This window comes from Lagopus leucura, unplaced genomic scaffold (assembly GCF_019238085.1).
Source record: "Lagopus leucura isolate 7727_CA_CO unplaced genomic scaffold, USGS_WTPT01 Super-Scaffold_650, whole genome shotgun sequence".
In the NCBI taxonomy this organism is placed as follows: domain Eukaryota; kingdom Metazoa; phylum Chordata; class Aves; order Galliformes; family Phasianidae; genus Lagopus; species Lagopus leucura.
Window position 1 is genome coordinate 7,186,710 of NW_024962253.1, and position 19,889 is coordinate 7,206,598.

Below are 19,889 nucleotides of genomic sequence, written 5' to 3' on the forward strand. Positions count from 1 at the left end.
TTATAAGGGTGATGATTCAATGGAACTGACTGCTCCCGGAGATGCTGGACAGGGCTTTGAGCACCTGGCAGAGCTCTAGGTGTTCCTGTTCACTGCACGGAGTTGGACCTGATGGCCCTTAAGGGCTCCTTCCAATTGAAACGATTCTATGATTCTAAATGTGTCCTCAGCATAATATGTAATTAAGCAAGCAGAGTGAAGTTGGTTTAGTAGACGGACAGAGGCACCTTTGGAAACATTTTGAAGATTTCTTGGTTGATGTGGAAGATCCCACTAGTATCCACTTCGTACTTCAGCTTAGTTCCCAAGGGAGTGTTTTTCTGAGTGGTGAACAAGAAGGCAGGGGCATTGCAACACCTTGACAGTGAAGATCTGGAACATGAAAAAGAGAGAAATGAGATCTAGGAGGTGATAGTGTGTTTTAGGATTTGCAGTTACTATTATTGCTAACAAGACATTTTTTGAGGAAAAAAAACACCTCCTTTTAACAATATGGGGATAAAATGGTGGTTTTTCCTTCAGAAAATCAAAGGTAGAAATCCACAAGCAAACTGATCTGCTCTACATCCCCAAGCTGAGCTTATGCCACCTATATCCCATGGAAAACATCCTCATTAATTAATCCCTTTCTGTGTCAGAGGGCTACCATCTTTTGCAAATTATTCACTCATCACTGAACAGGAAATACAGGGGTTGAATTCTTCATCTAGGGATGAATAGCAGACAAATGTCCAACATTTTCTTTGTCACTAGTACAAAAGAGCAGATACTCCAAAGTAAACAAAAATGGCTTTGAAATCTCAAAAATGGGATTCATGTCATGGGAGAAAACCCAAGTTTAATATGAAATGTACGTAGGAAAAGTAGTTTTCCAAATAAAGGTCCATTCCCTGACGCTCCTCTCTTTTTCCTGGTGGAACTGAAAGCCCTGACTTAAACTCACTCCAGAGCCAGTTTGTTTCTGTCAATGCACCTTGTCCTTTTAATGAAAAATGCATGTAATGGTCAACACATAAATGTGAACTCAAGGCCAAATGGCCACATTAGGTACCTTGCCTCCAGGTAAGGACACCTCATTAGAAGCTGAAAGACAAAGTCATTTTGCTCTGTGGGTTTTATTATAAGAATTGGAAAAGAAATGCAGAATAATGCAAACATTTCAGTCATGTTCAGTTATTGTTATATACTTGGCTGAAGCAGAATGACATCATAGGACAATCAGAACAAGGCAGCAACTGAGACTGTATGAATCAACGAGTAATTCCAAATAATGAAATCATTAACTAATTAAATGCAGGTAGTCAAATTAAATTGTGATATCTGAGATATGAAAATGCTCTTCATTAGTTCTGCATTTCTTAAGGTAAATGTCTGACAGCTGATTGAGAATGACCATCCAGAAATTGCTTTCTTCAGTCTAGATTTTCATGCTTTGTTCTTCTGAACTGCTAAATATCTCCAAGGAATCTGTAAGATAAAAGGCTCTAATTGTGCCTAGCTCTTTTCTTGGTCATAATGGACTTTGATAACTGCCTATCAGATATTTTATAGAAAAAATATACAATAAAAACATATGTGTGGAGCTCACCTTAGAAAAAAATGCTAAAAGTCTATGACTAACAATTCTAAAAGATGTGACCAACTCAGCACATGTATTCTCACATTCTCTCACTAATTCATATCACCTTTTTCCTGTAATCATGGAAGAGAATTTGGGAGAAATTTGCAGGTCCTCATTCTAAATAACAGCTTTGAACCACACCAGTGACTTACAGAATTCTAGTCTATATTCTGCTTTGAAATCACAGAATCATAGAATCACAGAATCATAGAATCATAGAATGGCTGTGGTTAAAAGGGACTCCAAGGACCATCAAGTTCAAACCCCCTGCCACAGGCAGGGCCACCAACCTCCACATTTCATAGCAGCCCAGCCTGCCCAGGGCCCCATCCAACCTGGCCTTGAACACCTCCAGGGATGGACGGGGCATCACAGACTCTCTGGGCAGCTGTTCCAGCACCTCACCACTCTCACTGTGAAGAACTTCCCTCTGACATCTAATCTAAACCCTCCTCCCTTGAATTAAATAATGTGTTTTCTCTAGGTGCACTCAAACATGGCCCTTGAATGTATGAATACACAACGTTCAAGTATTTTTGGGCTTAATTCTACTATTGCCTTCACGAGATCAGTTTCAAAAACAGTGTCTTGAAATGCAATCCATACCGAATGTCTGGCAGTTTAAGAAGTTAAACTCAGACTAAAGTAATCTTGCACAGCCCCATCACTGTGGAGCATTCTTACTTGAATATGTTGGCTTCTGTGACATTCATCTCCCATTTGCACATCTGTAGGCTCTTCCACCTGTCAAATAATTCGGTTTGTTTCACCCTAAAAGATAAAAAGAAAGAAAAACAGAATTCACTTTATGACATGGGATTCGCTTCTTTCAATAGGACAAAGAAGTCAGTCTATTCAGGGGAAAACTTATCTTTTAAATTATTTTTTCCTCCTTAGATATAGCAACACTAAGCCTTGTATATACAAGTATTGGTGGAGCTCATCAGAGGTCTGAGAATTCTTCAAGGCTCATAGGCCTTAATGAGTTCTCTTCAGGTTTGAGGGCTTTGAATGTTCTAATAAAGCAAAGGCTTTTAAGATAATTATATATTTAAAGTGAGTAGCACTTAGGATTTCCCAGGCTGTGGAAGCCACAGGAAGGAACTAGATCATATCGTTCTTTCCGTAGTCCCCCCAGAGCACATTAACTTGGAAATCTTCCATTACCATATGGGCTGACTTAGGAAGCACAGCAGAAAGAAACACATCAGAAGAACAGAGCATAACAAAAGAGGTCAGTGTCAAATGGCTGTCACAGAGTAAGGCTGACTTGATCCCACTGAGCAGAACTAGAACTATCTTTTGTGTACCACTGGAAAAGATGAAACGTCTCTGTGCCATCTGATAAGTATGCAGAAAAGTGATTCAAAACTCACCATCTTCAGCAGAACATTGGCAGAAGTATCACATTCTCACCCCTTCCATTTATTTTTAAGCACTGCATGTCAGCAGGCAGTGCGAAGTTGCTACCCTTCTATCCTTCATCCAGTACCAAATGCAGAAGACAAGGACATAACCTACATTCTTTTGAGCACAAAGTCAGTGAGGGAGACATGCTCAAGATTCATACAGACCTGGAGCAGGAATCCAGTTCTGCAGCCTTGACTGCTTAAGGCTCTGCATTTGTACAGCTGCACTTCTAGCTGAGAATATCAGTTCACAGAATTGTGGATGACTACAGCATGGTTTTAGATATAGGAAGGGACTAGGCATAATGTGAGTACCTAAAGTCACTGTCAACTGAAAACGCAGAAGGTCAATACAGAAACTTTCCATTTTGCTTTGTGCAATCAGCTCCATGAGCAACCTGTATGTTTCGACTGACTCTATCTGCTTCCATGGATACATCCTGGAACCTGGTATTAGTTTCCTGGTATTTACGTAGGACCAGAGAAGACAAAATGCATCAGAATATATATATTTTTTTATCTTTCAGAACACACATTTCCATAATTTTTACTTTGTTACTACCAAAACTCACTGATGAAAGAAATTAAGGTAGTCAAAAGGAAAAATGGTCTCAAAAAAGATCTAAACAAATTATTAGGAAGGTCTACTGAGCTCTCTGACTGCTAGACACCACCTACCACTTAGAGTCACTATACCAGAATTTGCAATCTGGTAAAGCTAACTTTTTTGCCATGCTCCTTAGCCTTCACTTCTAGCCACTGCCAATGACGGAGCATGAGGCTAGACTCACTTCCATTACTTTGTCTATTCTTACTCTTCGCTTACCTTTAGTAAACCGGACAGAAATAGTATTGCAAACACTGTATTTAATCCCAAATTATGATACCAGGCCTGACTAAAATGTCTCAGTGTACTTAAAAGCCTTGATTTTTTTTCAAATGGACATCATACAGCATTCAGATGTCACTATTTACACATTAACACATAGGAGAATCTCAGCAAACTCTGGTGAGATCCCTAGTGACAGGATGTCCTGCACCTTACATCCCTGACAACTTTATCGTAAGTTACCATTTTCATCCTGTCTGGAAAGCAACCTCCTCAGCAAGAATTCACACTTACATAGACAAAACTTTCACTGCAATGATGTCCTGTCGCAATTCCAGGCATTTCGTGGAGTTGTATTCCAGTGGCCCTTCATAAAACTCGAAATACCTGAAGAAGAACAAAAACAAAGACTATAAGCCTGAGACTAGGTTACTTATCTTACATGTCAACTGAAATGTGCTTTGAGTTCTCATTTGTGATCTCTGACAACAACTGGCCCAAAGGCAGTTACTACTTCCAGCAGAACACAGATGTCATTGCTGACTGTAGAACAGCCACCCATCCCCAGCCCTTCAGAGATTCAAACACTAATTTGAGACGTTCAGCAGGGGGACTAGGCATAATGTGAGAACCACAATGAGGAGCACTCAGCAGTTTCCATTTAGCTAACTCAAACTAAATGGATAGTTTTTCAAACAGCATCCAATACAACTTGCTTAGGCGATAACAGCCTATGATGTCAGATCAGTTCATCTCTCCAGTAGGCACATCCAAGGTGGTGCATTTTCCAATGGGTAGCACATGACAGATGCCACTGAAGGTCAAGTGAAAAGTGCTGATCACTTATGGAACACTATTCCCATCTTTTGTCTGAACATTCTGAGAATTAAAAATAAACAGTTCCTTAAATTCTTAGCAAAGTGCTGGAGGTTTCACCTTGTCTGTTTAGAGTGTTGCATAGCTCAATGCAACTGAGCTTCTCCTCAAGTTTTACTTAATCTGTATATTCAGAGGAGAAGGGGAAACAGGATTTTCTTCTCAAAAAGTTTGAGATGTTTTTGAGAACAACAGAATTTGGATGTTCAGACACATGAGATCTGACACTTCTAATCCTAATTAAAATCTGACAAAAATATTTACTTTTTTGGTCACGTTCCTCCTCTTCAACCATCAGACTGAAAAAAACGGACAGAAAAAAGACAATGGCAGGAACTCAGTTATATGAGCCAGTGAAAGTCTAGGCTGGCCACTGAATTCTTTCAGACTGTACCAAAATTACAAAAATAATTTAGGGTTTAAGCCAAGCTCTGTGTCTCTTTTGCTCTATCACTGTAAGTCTGTGCTAAAACTCAGGAACTGCACATATCCATAAGACAGTACGATGAAGAAGTACAACTGGGTGACCTGGAGAAGGAGTAGTACAACAGAAGCTAGATGAAGCTATTCTGATGAATCCTTCAAAAGCTCAAATTCAAAACCCTGTAACTACAACATGTCCTCTGAATTTTCAGAAAGAAAAGTACTAGATTCCTGTAAGAGCTTTATTTTAGCCATAATTGGTAATGTAATATTTTGGCGTGGCGACATTTGAAAATTAAATCAAAGATCATGTCTGATCTGAACTTCTGTTCAGTTTCCTATATAAAACCCTTTGAGATGCTCCAGAGGGAACACAGAAGTAAGAAAACCTTATTTTAGTGGTTCACGTCTTTGGTTAGCAGCAAAATCTTGAGGGACCCAAATGTTGACCCCTTCTTGAGAAGAGCGCTAAGTACTGACACTGCCCAGTGGAACTGCTGGAAGAGAGCACGCCTGAAAAATATCTCCAGGAATCTCCATGACGTCCTCCTAATGCCAGAACTATCTCAAGGCATTCTGAATTTTTCCTTTTAAGTAAATCCAGAAATTGACTTGATAAAGCTAGGAAGAGAGGGAACCACAAAAGGGAGAAAAGGACTACGGTCTGCGACTGCAGAAAGCCCAAAGCTTTCCACAGAAACCTGCCACCAACTGTGGACATCTCTTAACTCGTCCAGAACTGCTTGAAGTGTGTCCTTCAACACAGGATTTTATCGCTTTGACTTTGCCCAGTCCCAAACCAACCACTGTGATTCAGTGAAGGACAGAATCCTTGAGACCAAGAGGAAGGATCGCATGCTGAGAAATGGCAGGAGTAGAACACCAAAAATTCTTAATAAGGAAGTAACTGAATACAGTCAAGAACTGTAGAATCATAGAATCACCAAGGTTAGAAAAGACCTCCAAGATCATCTAGTCCAACATTTCTCCACCAAATCAAGTCCCTCTGTACCACATTTACATGATTCTTGAACACTTCCAGGGAAAACTTAGAGGTGAAAGAAGCCTAATAATCTTTCAAAAATGTGACTATGCTGAAGTATGCTCATTTACTTTTCAAGGCAATAAACACATTTTTATAAGTTCTGCAGAAGAAATAATGAATTTGAAGTGTTGTATAACTAGTGATTAACCTGGGAAAAGACTTCTTCAGCCCCCAGTCATCAACACGACTGGTCTCCCACCAAAGCCCCTGGGCTCTCTTTCTGACTCAATTATCCACCTGGACATTCAGCCTTTAGTGAAGATCAGATAAAATCCATTGCACTGTTACGTATCCTGTGTGCTTGTGGAGCTGGAGCTGAGCAACTTGTCTATTAGGAAAGTTGCTCCAGCTGAAACTAGTTGAAGAACTCATCTGGTCGAGCAAGGTCAGAGCTTGATGTACTCCAGATAAGTTCCCAAAGCTGCCTTCATAAGACTTCCGCTCAGATGTGAAACAGCAAGTAATCACATGGGAAAGCTGGCTGCAATCCACAGCATAGCAGACAAAGATATCATTTTATGAAAAAGGTTAAATTTCCTGCATTCTAGAAACTCTATTTGGTCACTGCTTGTTTTTCTAGTCCACAAAAAAAAAAAAAAAAAAAGAGAGAGAGAAGGATGTGCTACTGACGGACAGAAGAACAAAGAGGAAAGGGCTGCACAAAAAATAAACCAATTTTGGTTCTTCAAGGAAGCTCATGAAGCAGCAATGCATTTGTAATAGTTGTAACAGTGTAACTACAGGCCGGTGAGCCTCACCTCTGTGGGAATATCATGGAGCAGATCCTAGAAGCTATGTGAAGGCACATACAAGATGAAGACGAGATTCAAGACAGCCAGCATGGCTTCACCAAAGGCAGATTGTGCCTGACCAACCTGGTGGCCTTCCATGATAGAGTGACAGCTTCAGTGGATGGGGGAAGGGCAATGAATGTCATCTATCTGGACTTCTGCAAAGCCTTTCACATGGTCCCTCACCATGGAGAGGTGTGGATTTGAAGGACGGACTGTTTGATGGATTAGAAATTGGCTGGATGCAGCCAAAGGGTTGTGACCAATGGTCCTGTGTGCAGGACTGGGTCCGGGGTGCAGGCCGGTCACAAGTGGTGTCCCTCAGGGGTCGGTCTTGGGACCGGTGCTCTTCAACATCTTCATCAGTGACACAGATGATGGCATCAAGTGCAGCCTCAGCAAGTTTGCGAATGACACCAAGCTGAGCGGTGCAGTTGATACATTGGAAGGAAGGGAAACCATCCAGAGGGAGCCTGGAGAAGTGGGCCATGTGAACCTAAAGAGGTTCAACAAGGGCAAGTGTAAGGTGCTGAAGTTGGGTTGGGGCAGGTATTTATTTATATTCCAGGTATTTACACAACTGGGGGAAGATCTCCTTGAGAGCAGCCCTGTGGAGAAGGAACTTGGGAGTCCTGCTGGGTGAGAAGCTGCACATGAGCCAGCAGTGTGTGCCTGCAGCCCCGAAGGCCAGCTGTGTTCTGGGCTGCATTAAAAAAGGGGTGGCCAGCAGGAAGAGGGAGGGGATCGTCCCCCTCGACTCAGCTCTTGTGAGGCTCCCATCTGCAGTACTGCGTCTGAGACCCCCAGTACAGGAAGGACGTGGAGCTCTTGGAGCGGGTCCAGAGGAGGGCACTGAGATGATCAGAAGGCTGGAGCAGCTCTCCTATGAGGAAAGGTTGAGGGAACTGGGCTTGTTTAGCCTGGGGAAGAGAAGGCTCCATGGAGACCTCACTGTTGCCTTCCAGTACATGAAGGAAGAGTATAAACAGGAGGGGGAACGGCTGTTTGTGAGGGTGGATGGTGGTAGGACAAGGGGGAATGGTCTCAAACTGAGACAGGGGAGGTTCAGGTTAGATATTAGGAGGAAGTTTTTCACTCAGAGGGTGGTGAGGCACTGGAACAGGTTGCCCAAGGAGGCTGTGGATGCCCCATCCCTGCAGGCATTCAAGGCCAGGCTGGATGTGGTTCTGGGCAGCCTGGTCTGCTGGTTGGTGACCCTGCATAGAGCAGGGGGTTGAAACTGGATGATCTTTGTGGTCCTTTTCAATCCAAGCAGTTCTATGATTCTATGATTCTGTGATTTCACCAGCCTACAGCTCAGAAAAGCACAGGGCTGTCCTGTCAGCTACTTCTCCCAGTACGTCATCTTTTCCAGTTTCCAGCAGTCACTGGGAGTGTCAAATTCATGGTTTGAAAATCAGGCTGCAAATGCTGATGATGCTACAAAACAATTCTTTCAAGGATCAAATCCTGTTTCTTAACACCAAAAGCACTGGGAGATAACTCTTTCTAAGTCCCTTGATACTGAATGCCCAGAAACGAGATGCTGCTTGCTCTGACATTCTCCCACTTGCCTAAACAAGGCTTTCTTCTTTCCTAAACTTCATGTCTCTCACTGCCACCTCACTTACAATTGAGCAGCTCATTGAGCTGGCAAGTGAGAGGCAGAAGTGACTCCCAAGCACATCAGCTCATGCTTAGGTCTTTGGTCATCTGCAGCCGGGCTGCTCCAGCTTTGATTGGAAGTCAGCTTTGTTTGATAGTGCTGCATGAATTAAGCCTGAGACATGTCTTCAAGTGACTCTTGGATCAAGGCATGGATTCTTCTGATAAATTGCACAAAGGTTTTAAAATATAATTGAATGTCACTGTCGAGCATGTTTTAAATAAGACCATTTTCTCCTGCAAAAACCTCCTTCCCATTTCGCTTGTTCCTGCAGGGATGGTTCTGCACTGCTCATGATGAGGCTGCAAGAGAGCATAGCAACATGTGAAAGTTTGGACCTGTCTCTGCAGGAAAGATCTTTCCAAAAATAAATGTTGTTCAGAGACTAAGAAATGAGAGCAAATACATGAAGATCTGTAAGTTTCTATTAAAGATTCTATTTAGATTCTACTTAAATTCTATTAAAATTCTGTTATTAAGAGAAATGTCCAATCTGCAGTGTCTGCACTGATCAGATGGGCAGATCTATATCTAACTCAAGTCTAGACTCACCTTGCCCATTCAAGAATCTTACAAGCTAGACAGAGCTTAACTCCAGAAGCATATGGGGACTTGCATTCATTCAGCTGGGCTAGCACAGATCCTCAAACCTTTTCTGCAAAACAATGGATCAGGTGGAGTGCACCACAGCTACAGGGGCTCTGGGAAAATCCACACAGTGCAAAGTAGGTGCTGACTGTAACAGAGAACTTATTGCGAGTGAGGGACCAAACCTTGCCAGACTTTACCTCCATTACTAATTCTATGTGACTCACCCAGTTCAGCTCTTTTGCAACAGCTGTGGGTGGAGCAGCTGTATAATGCATCACCTTCAGTACAATTTATTGGAGAGCATATCAGATTGGAATTTTGGAGGAAACTTCATTGTTTCTTTCCTTTCTTTATCACAATATCAAAACGTCAGCACCTGACAAGCAGTTGGATATGCCAGGGAGCTCTCTTTTAGCAATGCCAGTTCTGAACTCTCCAATTTTTTAATAAACTGCTGTTAGGCTGTTTTAATCAATCCTATTCCTATCACTTTGACTGAAACAAGCCACTGATGGTGTTAGCCATAGGGCCTTCTGCGAGGCATAACAAAGCACAAGTCAACACTTATACATCAATAACATATCAAAAAACTCATTTTAGGTTATGGTTTTAAGCAATGCATTTTTTTCCCCCTTTCTAGTTCTCAAGATTCTAGTATCTTTGAGTTCAGTACTGTGAATTAAGGGATCTCCTCAACTGCTCTGCTGGTCCGTGAGGTCTCACGGCTCACACTCATCTTGTAAGATGTGTATTTGATGAATTCAGCTGACTGCACTTTCTGTTTTGCAGCCATTGAGGACAAAGTTTCATATTTGCCATGATGGAAAATTCAGTGTATAAACCTCTGGGCCCCAAACCATACAGCTCACCTCCTCCTTCACCCATCAGCGACTTCTGAGATCTCACTACCTATTGACCACATCTTCAGCTCAGGTAGACTGAAGGTGGCAGAGATCACATAATGCATCCAGTGGGACAGGAGGACCATCAGACCATTAAGGCAGCTTGATCTTAGCAACAAGTCCTTTAAGTTTGAAGGTTCACAGTACCATTAAGTTGAACAATATATTTGCGTTGGATGTTAGGAATAATTTCTTCCCAGAAAGAACAGTGATGCATCAGCATGATCTGCCCAGTGAAGTGGTGGTGTCTCCATCACTGGAGGTGTTCAGGAACCATGGAGTTGCAGCACTTGGGGACATTGTCAGTGGCCATGGTGAGGTTGGTCTTGGGCTTGGGGATCTTATCAGTCTTTTCCAACCTTAATGATTCTGTGATTCTACGTGTTTTTCTAGATCTGCAGCAATGTCACATGCATGGAAACGAACCTTCTGGTGCTCAGAAAGTCCCAGCAAACACATAACTCTGTAGGAAATCTACACACAGCAGTATCAGCTAACACAAAAGGATTCACATTCACTGCACCACACACTAACCCAAATTCATGGCATCATTTTTTATCTCCTGGGAATGGTTCTATGCAGGCCAAAGAAGTGTCTAAATCTTCTGGGATGAAAAGCCTCATTGGTTACCTCGGTTACTGTGGGACAGTAGAGCTGCCAGCAACTGAAGTAGGGCTCATTTTGGAATTCCAACTGCAAGCTACACTTAACTTCGTACTTTAGTTAATGTCTGAATCAGAGTTCCTACTCAAATCAGACAGCATGATGTTCTTCACTTTTGTGCTATTTTACCCTTCTTGAGCAGTCTTCACTATTCATTGGTTTTGGCATGGCCCCCACTCTTATGAAGTCTGTTTGTCTTGAAATTCTTGCAAAAATGAAATTATTTGCTCAGTATGCCTTTTGCTTTGGAATTTCTTTATTTGCAACTAATAAATCCCTTGCAAAATGAGTAATGAGTTATTAATGTCTCAGCACTGTACATTAAATTACATCAGTAAAAGACAATGAGTAGCTATAAAACACAAATGGATCAATACCAGGCATGTATGAATAAACATGTATCTATATGCATGAAATACAGGAATGACAGGAGCCAACTGAAGTAACATCTATTTCAGTTACTACTTTTAAACACTAAACCTTCTACAAAGAAGGAGGGAATAACACACAGTGAAATGCAGAGCCATGCAGTGAGAGGTATACAGTGAGCATGCTGACACATAATTAGTGTTGTACTCTTTAGACATCTCTCTGGAGATGCATAAATACACACAAGTAAAATCAGGCAGGGAAAATTCATTCTGCAAGTTTTCTTTCTGATAGAAAGAATTATTCATTAGAGGAAGGCTTGCTTTCAGATGATACCAACAGTCTGATGTTGGGTGTTATGCTGGGCCTCTCAGGAGATGTCTAGTGGTAACTCAGCAGGAAAGGTGATCAAAGGTAAACAGCAAACAGCTGATGACACAACTCTGCAGTTATTCACCATGCAGCCTCACCTCCGTATCTACATAGCTCTATTTTACTTTTCTGCATACTTCACTCTCAGACAGTAGACAAATGGACAATGTCTGTCATGCATTTATGCACAATGCATGTCACAGCCAGACCTGTCCCCAACCTGAAACCCCATCTTTCATCTCCACGCTTATTAACAGACTGACTTTGAAATCTGCTTATGTCTATCGACATTAACTGCATAGAGAATCACAGAATCATAAAACCATTTGAGTTGGAAAAGACCTTTAAAGGCCAGCTGGTCCAACCCCCCTGCAACGCACAGGGAAATTTGTACCTAACTCATGTAATTAGATACTATTTGTATAAAAAAACACTCTTCTCCTGAACCTCCTCCTTGTTGAAGGGGCTAAACAGATTGAGAATGGCACTGTTGTTCAGTGTCATCCAATATCATACGCATTTTGCAGTCAAAGGTTTCTCCATCCCACAGGCAGTGATGGTTCAATTGTTCCTGCCAAGGGCACTTACAAGAGGAAATCTATATTAATTCTATTCTATCTCCAGGAAGACATCTGTCTTTGTGCCACATTCAGTTTTCTTTTATGCCAAGTGCCCTGATCAAAGACTTTGAACATACAGACTGTAGATGCACTCACTAAAAACGCAAAAAAAAAAAAAAGGTATAGACGGGCAGATGGATCCATACATAAAAACAGAAAGAATGAACCATTCTTCTCTGGTTCTGAGCTAAATGCTGCTGAGAGGCCGTCTCTTTCCACAACGCTTCCTTAATGAGTGGCAGCAGCAGGGATACAGATCCCGTTACATGAAAGAGCCATACAGGAACTGCAGACCGCTGTGATTTGGTGAGATGGGTGATTTTTGGCAGCTCATGTGCAGTACTTCCTCTGGCTGTTGAAATGCTATCAGCTGCACAGCTGCAGTAGAGAGTGGCTACCAAAATACACTGTGATGGCATTTCACACACAACACCTAATTTAGGCAGGGAGAGCTTTATTAATGCAAGCTTCTTGTAATTATTTTTCTTTTCTTTAACTTACAGTGTTTCTAAAGTTTCCCTGCTATTTATTCAACTCAGTACTATACAAGATTCAGGTTATTTAATTTCCTTCAAGTCCATAGGAACTGGGAGGACTATGCAGTGAAAGGTCCTTTCTAAACCACCCACAGCAAGGTTTCACCACAGTGAACCCATCCTCAGCTCAGATGGACTCTCGATAGCAGAGGGCATCATAACCCAACCAATGGCCCAGATGTATCATCATACATTTGTTATTAAATACATGACTGTAAATGCACATTGTGCACTGAACATACAGAGCTTTGCTCCTTGAGGTAAAAGTGCAGGAGTTTGTCCTGTACAAAAGATGAAAACCAGGCAGCCTTCCTTTATAGGAAAGGGCCCTTTCCTATGATTGATATTCTAGGAACTCGTCCCACATATCAGCCCCATACCTGCATCAAATTTTGCACACAGTGATAGCCATAGAGCTCCCTGTGACAGCTGCACTGTCTTACCAATGCACATGGCCTTTCATGGCCTTTTATATGCAGATCAGTCTGAAGAATCCTACTATAAATTAATAAAAGTGCAACAGCGAACAGTGCATCAGCACTTCTTAAATCATCTTCAGAATACTAAACATAAAGGAAATATTCTGGTCTTGCTTTGACAGACCATTTTTCCACTATGAGGCACTGGACTGATTTCAAGTTAAACTATGTTTCTTAGAATGAGCATTCTACCATAAAGAAAAGCCCTTCCCAATCAAGTACACTTTCCCATACTTCCCTGTATATTTACAAATGGCCATGGTGGAGAAATAGGAAAAGGAAAGGCCAGGACACAGATGTCACCATCCTGCTCATCTTAAGGGTGTTTATGGCATATTCTAAATGGCCCCAAAACCTGGGTGGGCCAGCACAGCATCCCCAGAATCTTCTGTGATGTGTGAACAGCATCCGGCGGACAAATCAAACTGTTCATATAGCCTGTGCTCACACTTGTTCATACACAGAGCAAGAGATGTCTGCAGTCATCCCCTCCAGTGCCAGTACCTGGTGCCTGTGTCACTGCCACTCTTCACTGCTCCGTCATCCGTGAAATTAAAGGTGCCGGTCCAATTGGCCAATTCCTCTCCATTCTGCCAGCTAAACTGCAGCCCTCTAGCAAGAAAACGAGGCAGTTGGTATTTGATACCATTCATTAGGTTAAGTCTATCAGCACAAGTTCTCACGTCCTTTTTCTTAAGACAGAAATGTGACTAAGAACACAAACATTGTCAAAAACAACAAAAAGATATCAAGAGCCACAATGCATTACCTTAGCAGTGCAAACCATTAATTTTCACTTCCAATGGACTCTACAAGCCCTTTTCTGAAAGCACCACCAGTCACCCCAACCAAGCAAAATGGAGGGCCAGTGCTCAGAACCACATACGGATGCATGAAGCATAGTGGAAATTTCAGTCCCAGAGTACAAAAAGCTGTGGACCGATGTGGAAAACTCTAGGGTCAAAGAAATAAACCCTCCAAGCTTCAATTTCACATCTACTGTAGCTGTTACACGTGGTGGGAGTTGGGTTCCTCCTCTAGCTTCTTCTAGCCATGCCACCAGAGAATTTATCATTGTCTGCAGTAGTTGATGACTTCTCTAAGTCACACCATATTGCTGCTTCCCCCTTTTTGGGAAGAGGATATGTTTTAAGCAAATGCAAATGATCACAACCATCACAACTCCCCACTTTCCAAACTTTCACAAATTCACTGCATATCCCAGGGTGCCTGCATTCCTCAGATTTCAGCAGGAGTTGGAACTGGATGGGCTTTAAGATTCCTCCTAAACTAACCATTATGGGATTCTGTGACTGTGAATAATCTATTCTGTAATCCTGGGAACCCCACCTAAAGTAGAAATCTAATGCATATTTTAAAAAGTTGGATCTGAAGAAACATTTGACAACACTAGTCAAATCCTTCCAATCGCTCAGAAGACAACGAATTGTTATTTTTAATCTTCTCCATTTTAACACAACATTAACAAAATGATTTCAGAGGGCTGGCAGCTGCACTATGAACATTTGGTGCTGCCAGTACTGCAAGCTAACTTCCTGGCAGGGCTGTGCAGGAAGCAATCTGACAGCCTGCTTTGCCCAAAAGAAAGGGCATCCAGGACCCCACTGGGTCCACAGGTAGTCACAAGGACTCTCAGATCCCATCCATCCTCCAGTCTGACTGGCAGCAGTTAGCAGCCCTGGAAGATAAAGACAGACAAGAGGCATTAAAAAAGGAATTCTGAAGGAGGTAGGGAGTGGTCTGAGCTGAAGACAGAGACGGCATCCCGTCCACTTGTAAAAGCACATCCAACAGTGCGTGGGTTATACCATAATGCCAACAGGTAAAGCAGTGCTAAATCAGAGAGTCCTACGCCTCTGACATTGCTCTTAGCTTTAACCAGCTGAGGTTGCCCCAGGAGATGATTTCTACAAAGAGGATGGTGTGAAGAAAAAAAAAAAATCCATGAGAAAATTCTCACTTTTACAAAGACACCTTCACTTCAGGCTTGCTGAAATAACACTCATGATGCACCACAGTCTAACACATTATGACACTCACGACTCCTTTGGAGAAGTGTTTCATTTCAATGTAAATGTCCTTAAAAAAGACAATTTAAGCCCTTAAAAATCTGCCCCTAAAGCAAAATATATGACGAAATCACTCTCCAATCCCTTCTCTCATTGGGACTTTTTGGAAACACTGTGTCCTGCAGCTGAGGAAGTTTACAAGAGGACACATATCTTGAGTAAGATCCAGCAGGAGATCAGGAAGATTAACACTGAGGAATGGTAGATATGTCTTGTGAAGAGCAGCTTAAAATACTTAGCTTTGAAATGGTAGAATGGGATCTAACTGAAGCACAGAAATACCCAACGAGGGCAGAGGGTCTGGGTACGTTGTTTCTTCCTCTAGATGGTAAGGACACAACCCGAGGTGGTGAGCTGAAATTGGGATCAGGAGCAAGCCAAGTGTCTGACCTTGAGCAAGACAAGAGCAATGGACACAGTGCTTTTCTCTAACAGGTTCTATAGAGCTTGACACCATAAGAGCTTACTTATACAACCACAGCTCATAGGACTGTGTCTCACTGCAAGCCTGAGATTAAGGTAAAGTATGGCATTTTCTGGAGTGATGATAAACCTATTTCTGCTAGTAAGAAAAGCTTTCACAAACAATGACTTGGAGTATTAAGACTGAGCAGGATGAGACATTTAATAACACTGACCTGAATTAATTCTGTTCCTAACAAGATTACTGCAAGTTTTACCCTTGATTTCAATCAGCCTTGAGCCAGGAGATTGCAATTTTGAAAGTGTATTATTTTCTGATCCTCTATTTGTGAATTTTAAGGGCTAATAACTCTTGTCCAGATCTGCAAACAGACTGAGAAAACATCAGAGTGACGGACTGCTCCAAGAGTATATTCTGTCAGCTAAACTCACTCTCAAAACTAGCTACACCTCAACAGGTAGACAAAGAAGGGGTAAGCTGAACTTTTTTGAGTCAGAATTGCAATAGGAAAGCACATGCAGGATGAAAACATAGAAAAGGCAGATAAAAAATAAGCAGGACAAAAAAAGAGGGTAAAAGAAGATTAAAAGAGAGGAAAGCAGAGGAAATTATGTAGAGGTTTCCTTTGTATTTTAACAGTGTCAAAGATTAAAAAAAAAAAAAAGAGAGCCAGGGATAATCCGCAGTGATTACCATTGTGGAGCTACCCTCTGTTCAGTGTGCCTTCATGTTATTTCCTTCTAAAATTAGCACATTTCCCTAACAGGTGAGGCTGATGATGACAAGTGAAGACCTTATAAATGATGTAATGACCACAAACAGTGATAGTGTCCAGTGTAAATTTCTTATCAAGCAAGTTCTGCAGTGGCCAGATTGAGTGCTAGTTGATGGACATCGTTAACCACAGGACATGCCCCTAAGATATGTGAGAATGAGCAGTCTAGACCTGGTGATGAACAAATCCAAGCTGGAACTCTTGGCAACACAGACCTTGAATTTCAGGTAAATGTCGAAGCAACAGTTTGATCCTAATTGTTAACTGCAAATGTTGAATCAGTATGTGGTCAAATAAATGCTGCTGTAATGTAAGAACAGAGGGAGAGGGTGAAGAAGAGCAGGAAAATTAACGGAGCAGTGGTAATTGTGAAGGGCTGTCAAGACCAGCTGTGGAAGCAGCAGGGAGCAAAGCACAAACCCACTGCTATCATCCAAACAAGAAACAGCTCCTGCACAGCAGATGTTTGGAGATTAGAGCAATGGTTTCCCCATAATCCTTGTGCCTTTGAGAGGAGGAATTGAAGACTGTGGTGTTAAATGACCATGCTGCTCTCTTTGAAAATGGAAAGTGATCCCCCCAGACTAGTAACAGGGATGTCAGAGGGGTACAGCAGAGTCAGATGGTTAATCACCTTGAGATCCAGTCCCTCCTTTCCTGCAAAATAGGGAAAATGTGACTCACAATGTCCACAGGGCGGACGGAAAATAAAACCAGTGGTATGCACAAACAACCTGCAGATTAGGGTGACTGAAAACAGTCACTGAAATGAATCAGGCCTAGATTTGGTCACTGAAGACAATTACATTAGATGGCAGCAAGTGAAAGCAAAGTCTTATTTCAGTGGTCTATTAAAAGCCACATCTGCATTCAGTGAAAATAGATTGGAATCTGACTCGTCAAGCTTAGAGAATTTCTTATTTCTCCAGTAAAATCAGGGAAAAAATACTCATATTTGTTCTCACCATGTTAGCAGAGAGCAATATGAAATAATATGAATAACGTGGAATAATACAGACCCCATGATCCCATATCCACTTGGTTACATCAACTGGCCCATACTGTGCTGTGTGAAAGACAAGCCTGGCTTTACATGTTGGATGGAAGCACTCGTTATAGAGTGGTGGAGGAGTATATTTTGACTAGCACAAAGAGCAAAATTGGAAACATAGGTGGGAAGCTTCTGGATTATAACTGCTATTATACAGGCAAAAAAAAAAAAAAAGTTTTGTTTCATATAGCACATATCACTTCTTGGATAAATTTTACATCAGATATTCACAGGCGACTTCTCAAAAATCTGATTAAAAATTACTTCCCAAGAAAGATGAAAGAAGTTAAACATTCCTTTTCTATAGCTGGAAGATACACATCCAAGGAGTAACACAAAATAAGTGCTTTGTTACAAGTGTTCAAAATTAAAATATCATTTGTAATCATTAGGGGAAGCACAACACCCATCACAGAGTGAGTTGACAGTGACGCAGTGAATTCATCAAGGGAAAAGACTGATCAAGTCCCAAGCTCAGACTGCAACATGAAATCATAAATACTGTAAGATGGCAACAAACTATGATATTGGAGGCTAGAGCTCAGTGCAAGGATACCTGACACAGCATGGGTGCCAAAAGAAATCTCACCACAGTGTGAGAGATCTGACTGAGCTAATTACTATGCATCTCATGTTTCCGAGGCTAATATATTTAGTACCAGGTCAAGTGTTCCTACACAGTGCTATATTCTCCAATGTAAACATACCCCCAGAGCTCAACTGTACTGAAGACAGGGGTGGAACATGACAAGCAACACTGTTAAAGTCAGTGTTTGTACTGTATTACAGCCTCATTAGTAGGCCATACTCTTCCTGTGTGTACAAGCAGCAGGACTCATCCTACAGAATCACAAACATTGGATAAGACTTCCATATCCCCAAGATCAACCCTAACCCACCCCCGCCATGCCCAGTGACCATGTCCCCAGCTGCCACTTCTACAAGTTTCTTGAACAACTCCACGGATGAGGATTCCCATTTGTGCAAGCCTTCCTTGCTGCTGACTGGCCAAAATTTTCATCTGGCTGAGCTCTGGCTGCATTTTTCTTATGGGAAGTGCCAAAAAACTACTAATGATGGAGCTTGCTTTTAGGGTTTTCATCACAGGAACTAAAGCATAAAGCTAACTAGCTGAAGAGGACATGCAAGGACAGTGACTACTTGCAAGGCCAATGGGAATGCAAAATGGATGCGAGCAGTGGAGGGCAAAGATATCTCAAGGAAATGAGAGGTTAAGTCAACAATTTGCCTGAGGGAGGCACGGACTGCTGAGCAATGAAAACACTTGAATTAAAAAAACAAGGAGTAAGATGAAAAAGCAATCAAGGGTAAGAATTACGCACAGTGAAAGTCAGAAAACACAAAGCTTTGAGCAGCAATTTTGTCTGAACATGATTTGCAGCAAGCGTAAGAACAAACAGAAAACCCTATCAGGACAAAAATTAAAGACCAAGTGGCCACGACATCTTTAACAGTGGCCACAGATGTGAGCAGCTGCTATAATGCCACTGCTGACAGGGTCATGAGGGTCACTTTTCAGCAGGTAACGGGACATCTGCAATCCACCACTCCAGGATACAAAGCTTCTGCAGAGCTCCCAACACAATTCAAAATCTATGCAGCTGGTATGTGGGGAACAGGGATCACCCAGTGGCCACTGGGAAAGAGGAAAGCATCTGTGTGTCACTGCAGTGCCTCACAGCTCTCATGTTGAGCTCGGGAAGGAGCATGGTCTAACACACTGACGATAATGCAATTTGAATATGCAAAATATTGGAATAACTGACTCCCATTGCTTTAAATTACTGTCATCTGAGGAATGGACAAGGTTTGGCAGTTGAGGGACTCGCTTTTCTAACCACTTGAAGGTGCAACACAATGAGGCTAGCAACAAAGCAAGTCTACAGGAAGCAGGGATTAAATTCCTGCCTGATTTCTGCATTAAAGATTGCTTCCAGGGAATCCGAGAGAGGAAGCAACATGCCTCCATGCTCTGGTACCAAAACTTTAGCCACTTGATGGTAAGATGGGGATACCAGCTTCCCAAGATGTGGATGCCAGCTCCGTGATCCCCGTCACACCTTGAAATGCTCTTGAGAAGTCTCAGCTTCTCTGATCTGCTGGGATACATCCAGCATCTTCAGAGGACAGCCATATCCTGTGTGCGTTTTCCATGCATACACATATTTGTCCATATAGCTTCAAGACTTTCACATCTCCTGAAGTTTCCAGCACTCTTTTCTTCTGAAGAAAACCAACACAACCAAGAGCTGCTCCACAAGCCTGTCAGGGATTCAGCCAGATGCCTCATGGGTCGCATGTCATTCCACTTGGATAATATTTCTGGTTAGAAACAG

General features: G+C 42.0%; 1 protein-coding gene across 3 annotated transcripts in view; it reads right to left on the reverse strand.

Moving 5' to 3' along the window:
- Positions 1 to 19,889, reverse strand: part of ST8SIA5 (ST8 alpha-N-acetyl-neuraminide alpha-2,8-sialyltransferase 5) — a 60,512-nt gene that overhangs the window by 12,120 nt on the left and 28,503 nt on the right. For 2 of the 3 annotated variants that reach the window (XM_042862414.1, XM_042862412.1), the window contains 4 exons: positions 13,697 to 13,804; positions 4,154 to 4,246; positions 2,306 to 2,392; positions 228 to 372 (listed from right to left, as the gene is read on the reverse strand). In XM_042862414.1, the coding sequence (XP_042718348.1) occupies positions 228 to 372; positions 2,306 to 2,392; positions 4,154 to 4,246; positions 13,697 to 13,804 (433 nt within the window). The remainder of the gene's footprint in view (positions 1 to 227; positions 373 to 2,305; positions 2,393 to 4,153; positions 4,247 to 13,696; positions 13,805 to 19,889) is intronic. The other variant, XM_042862415.1, reaches the window with a different exon arrangement.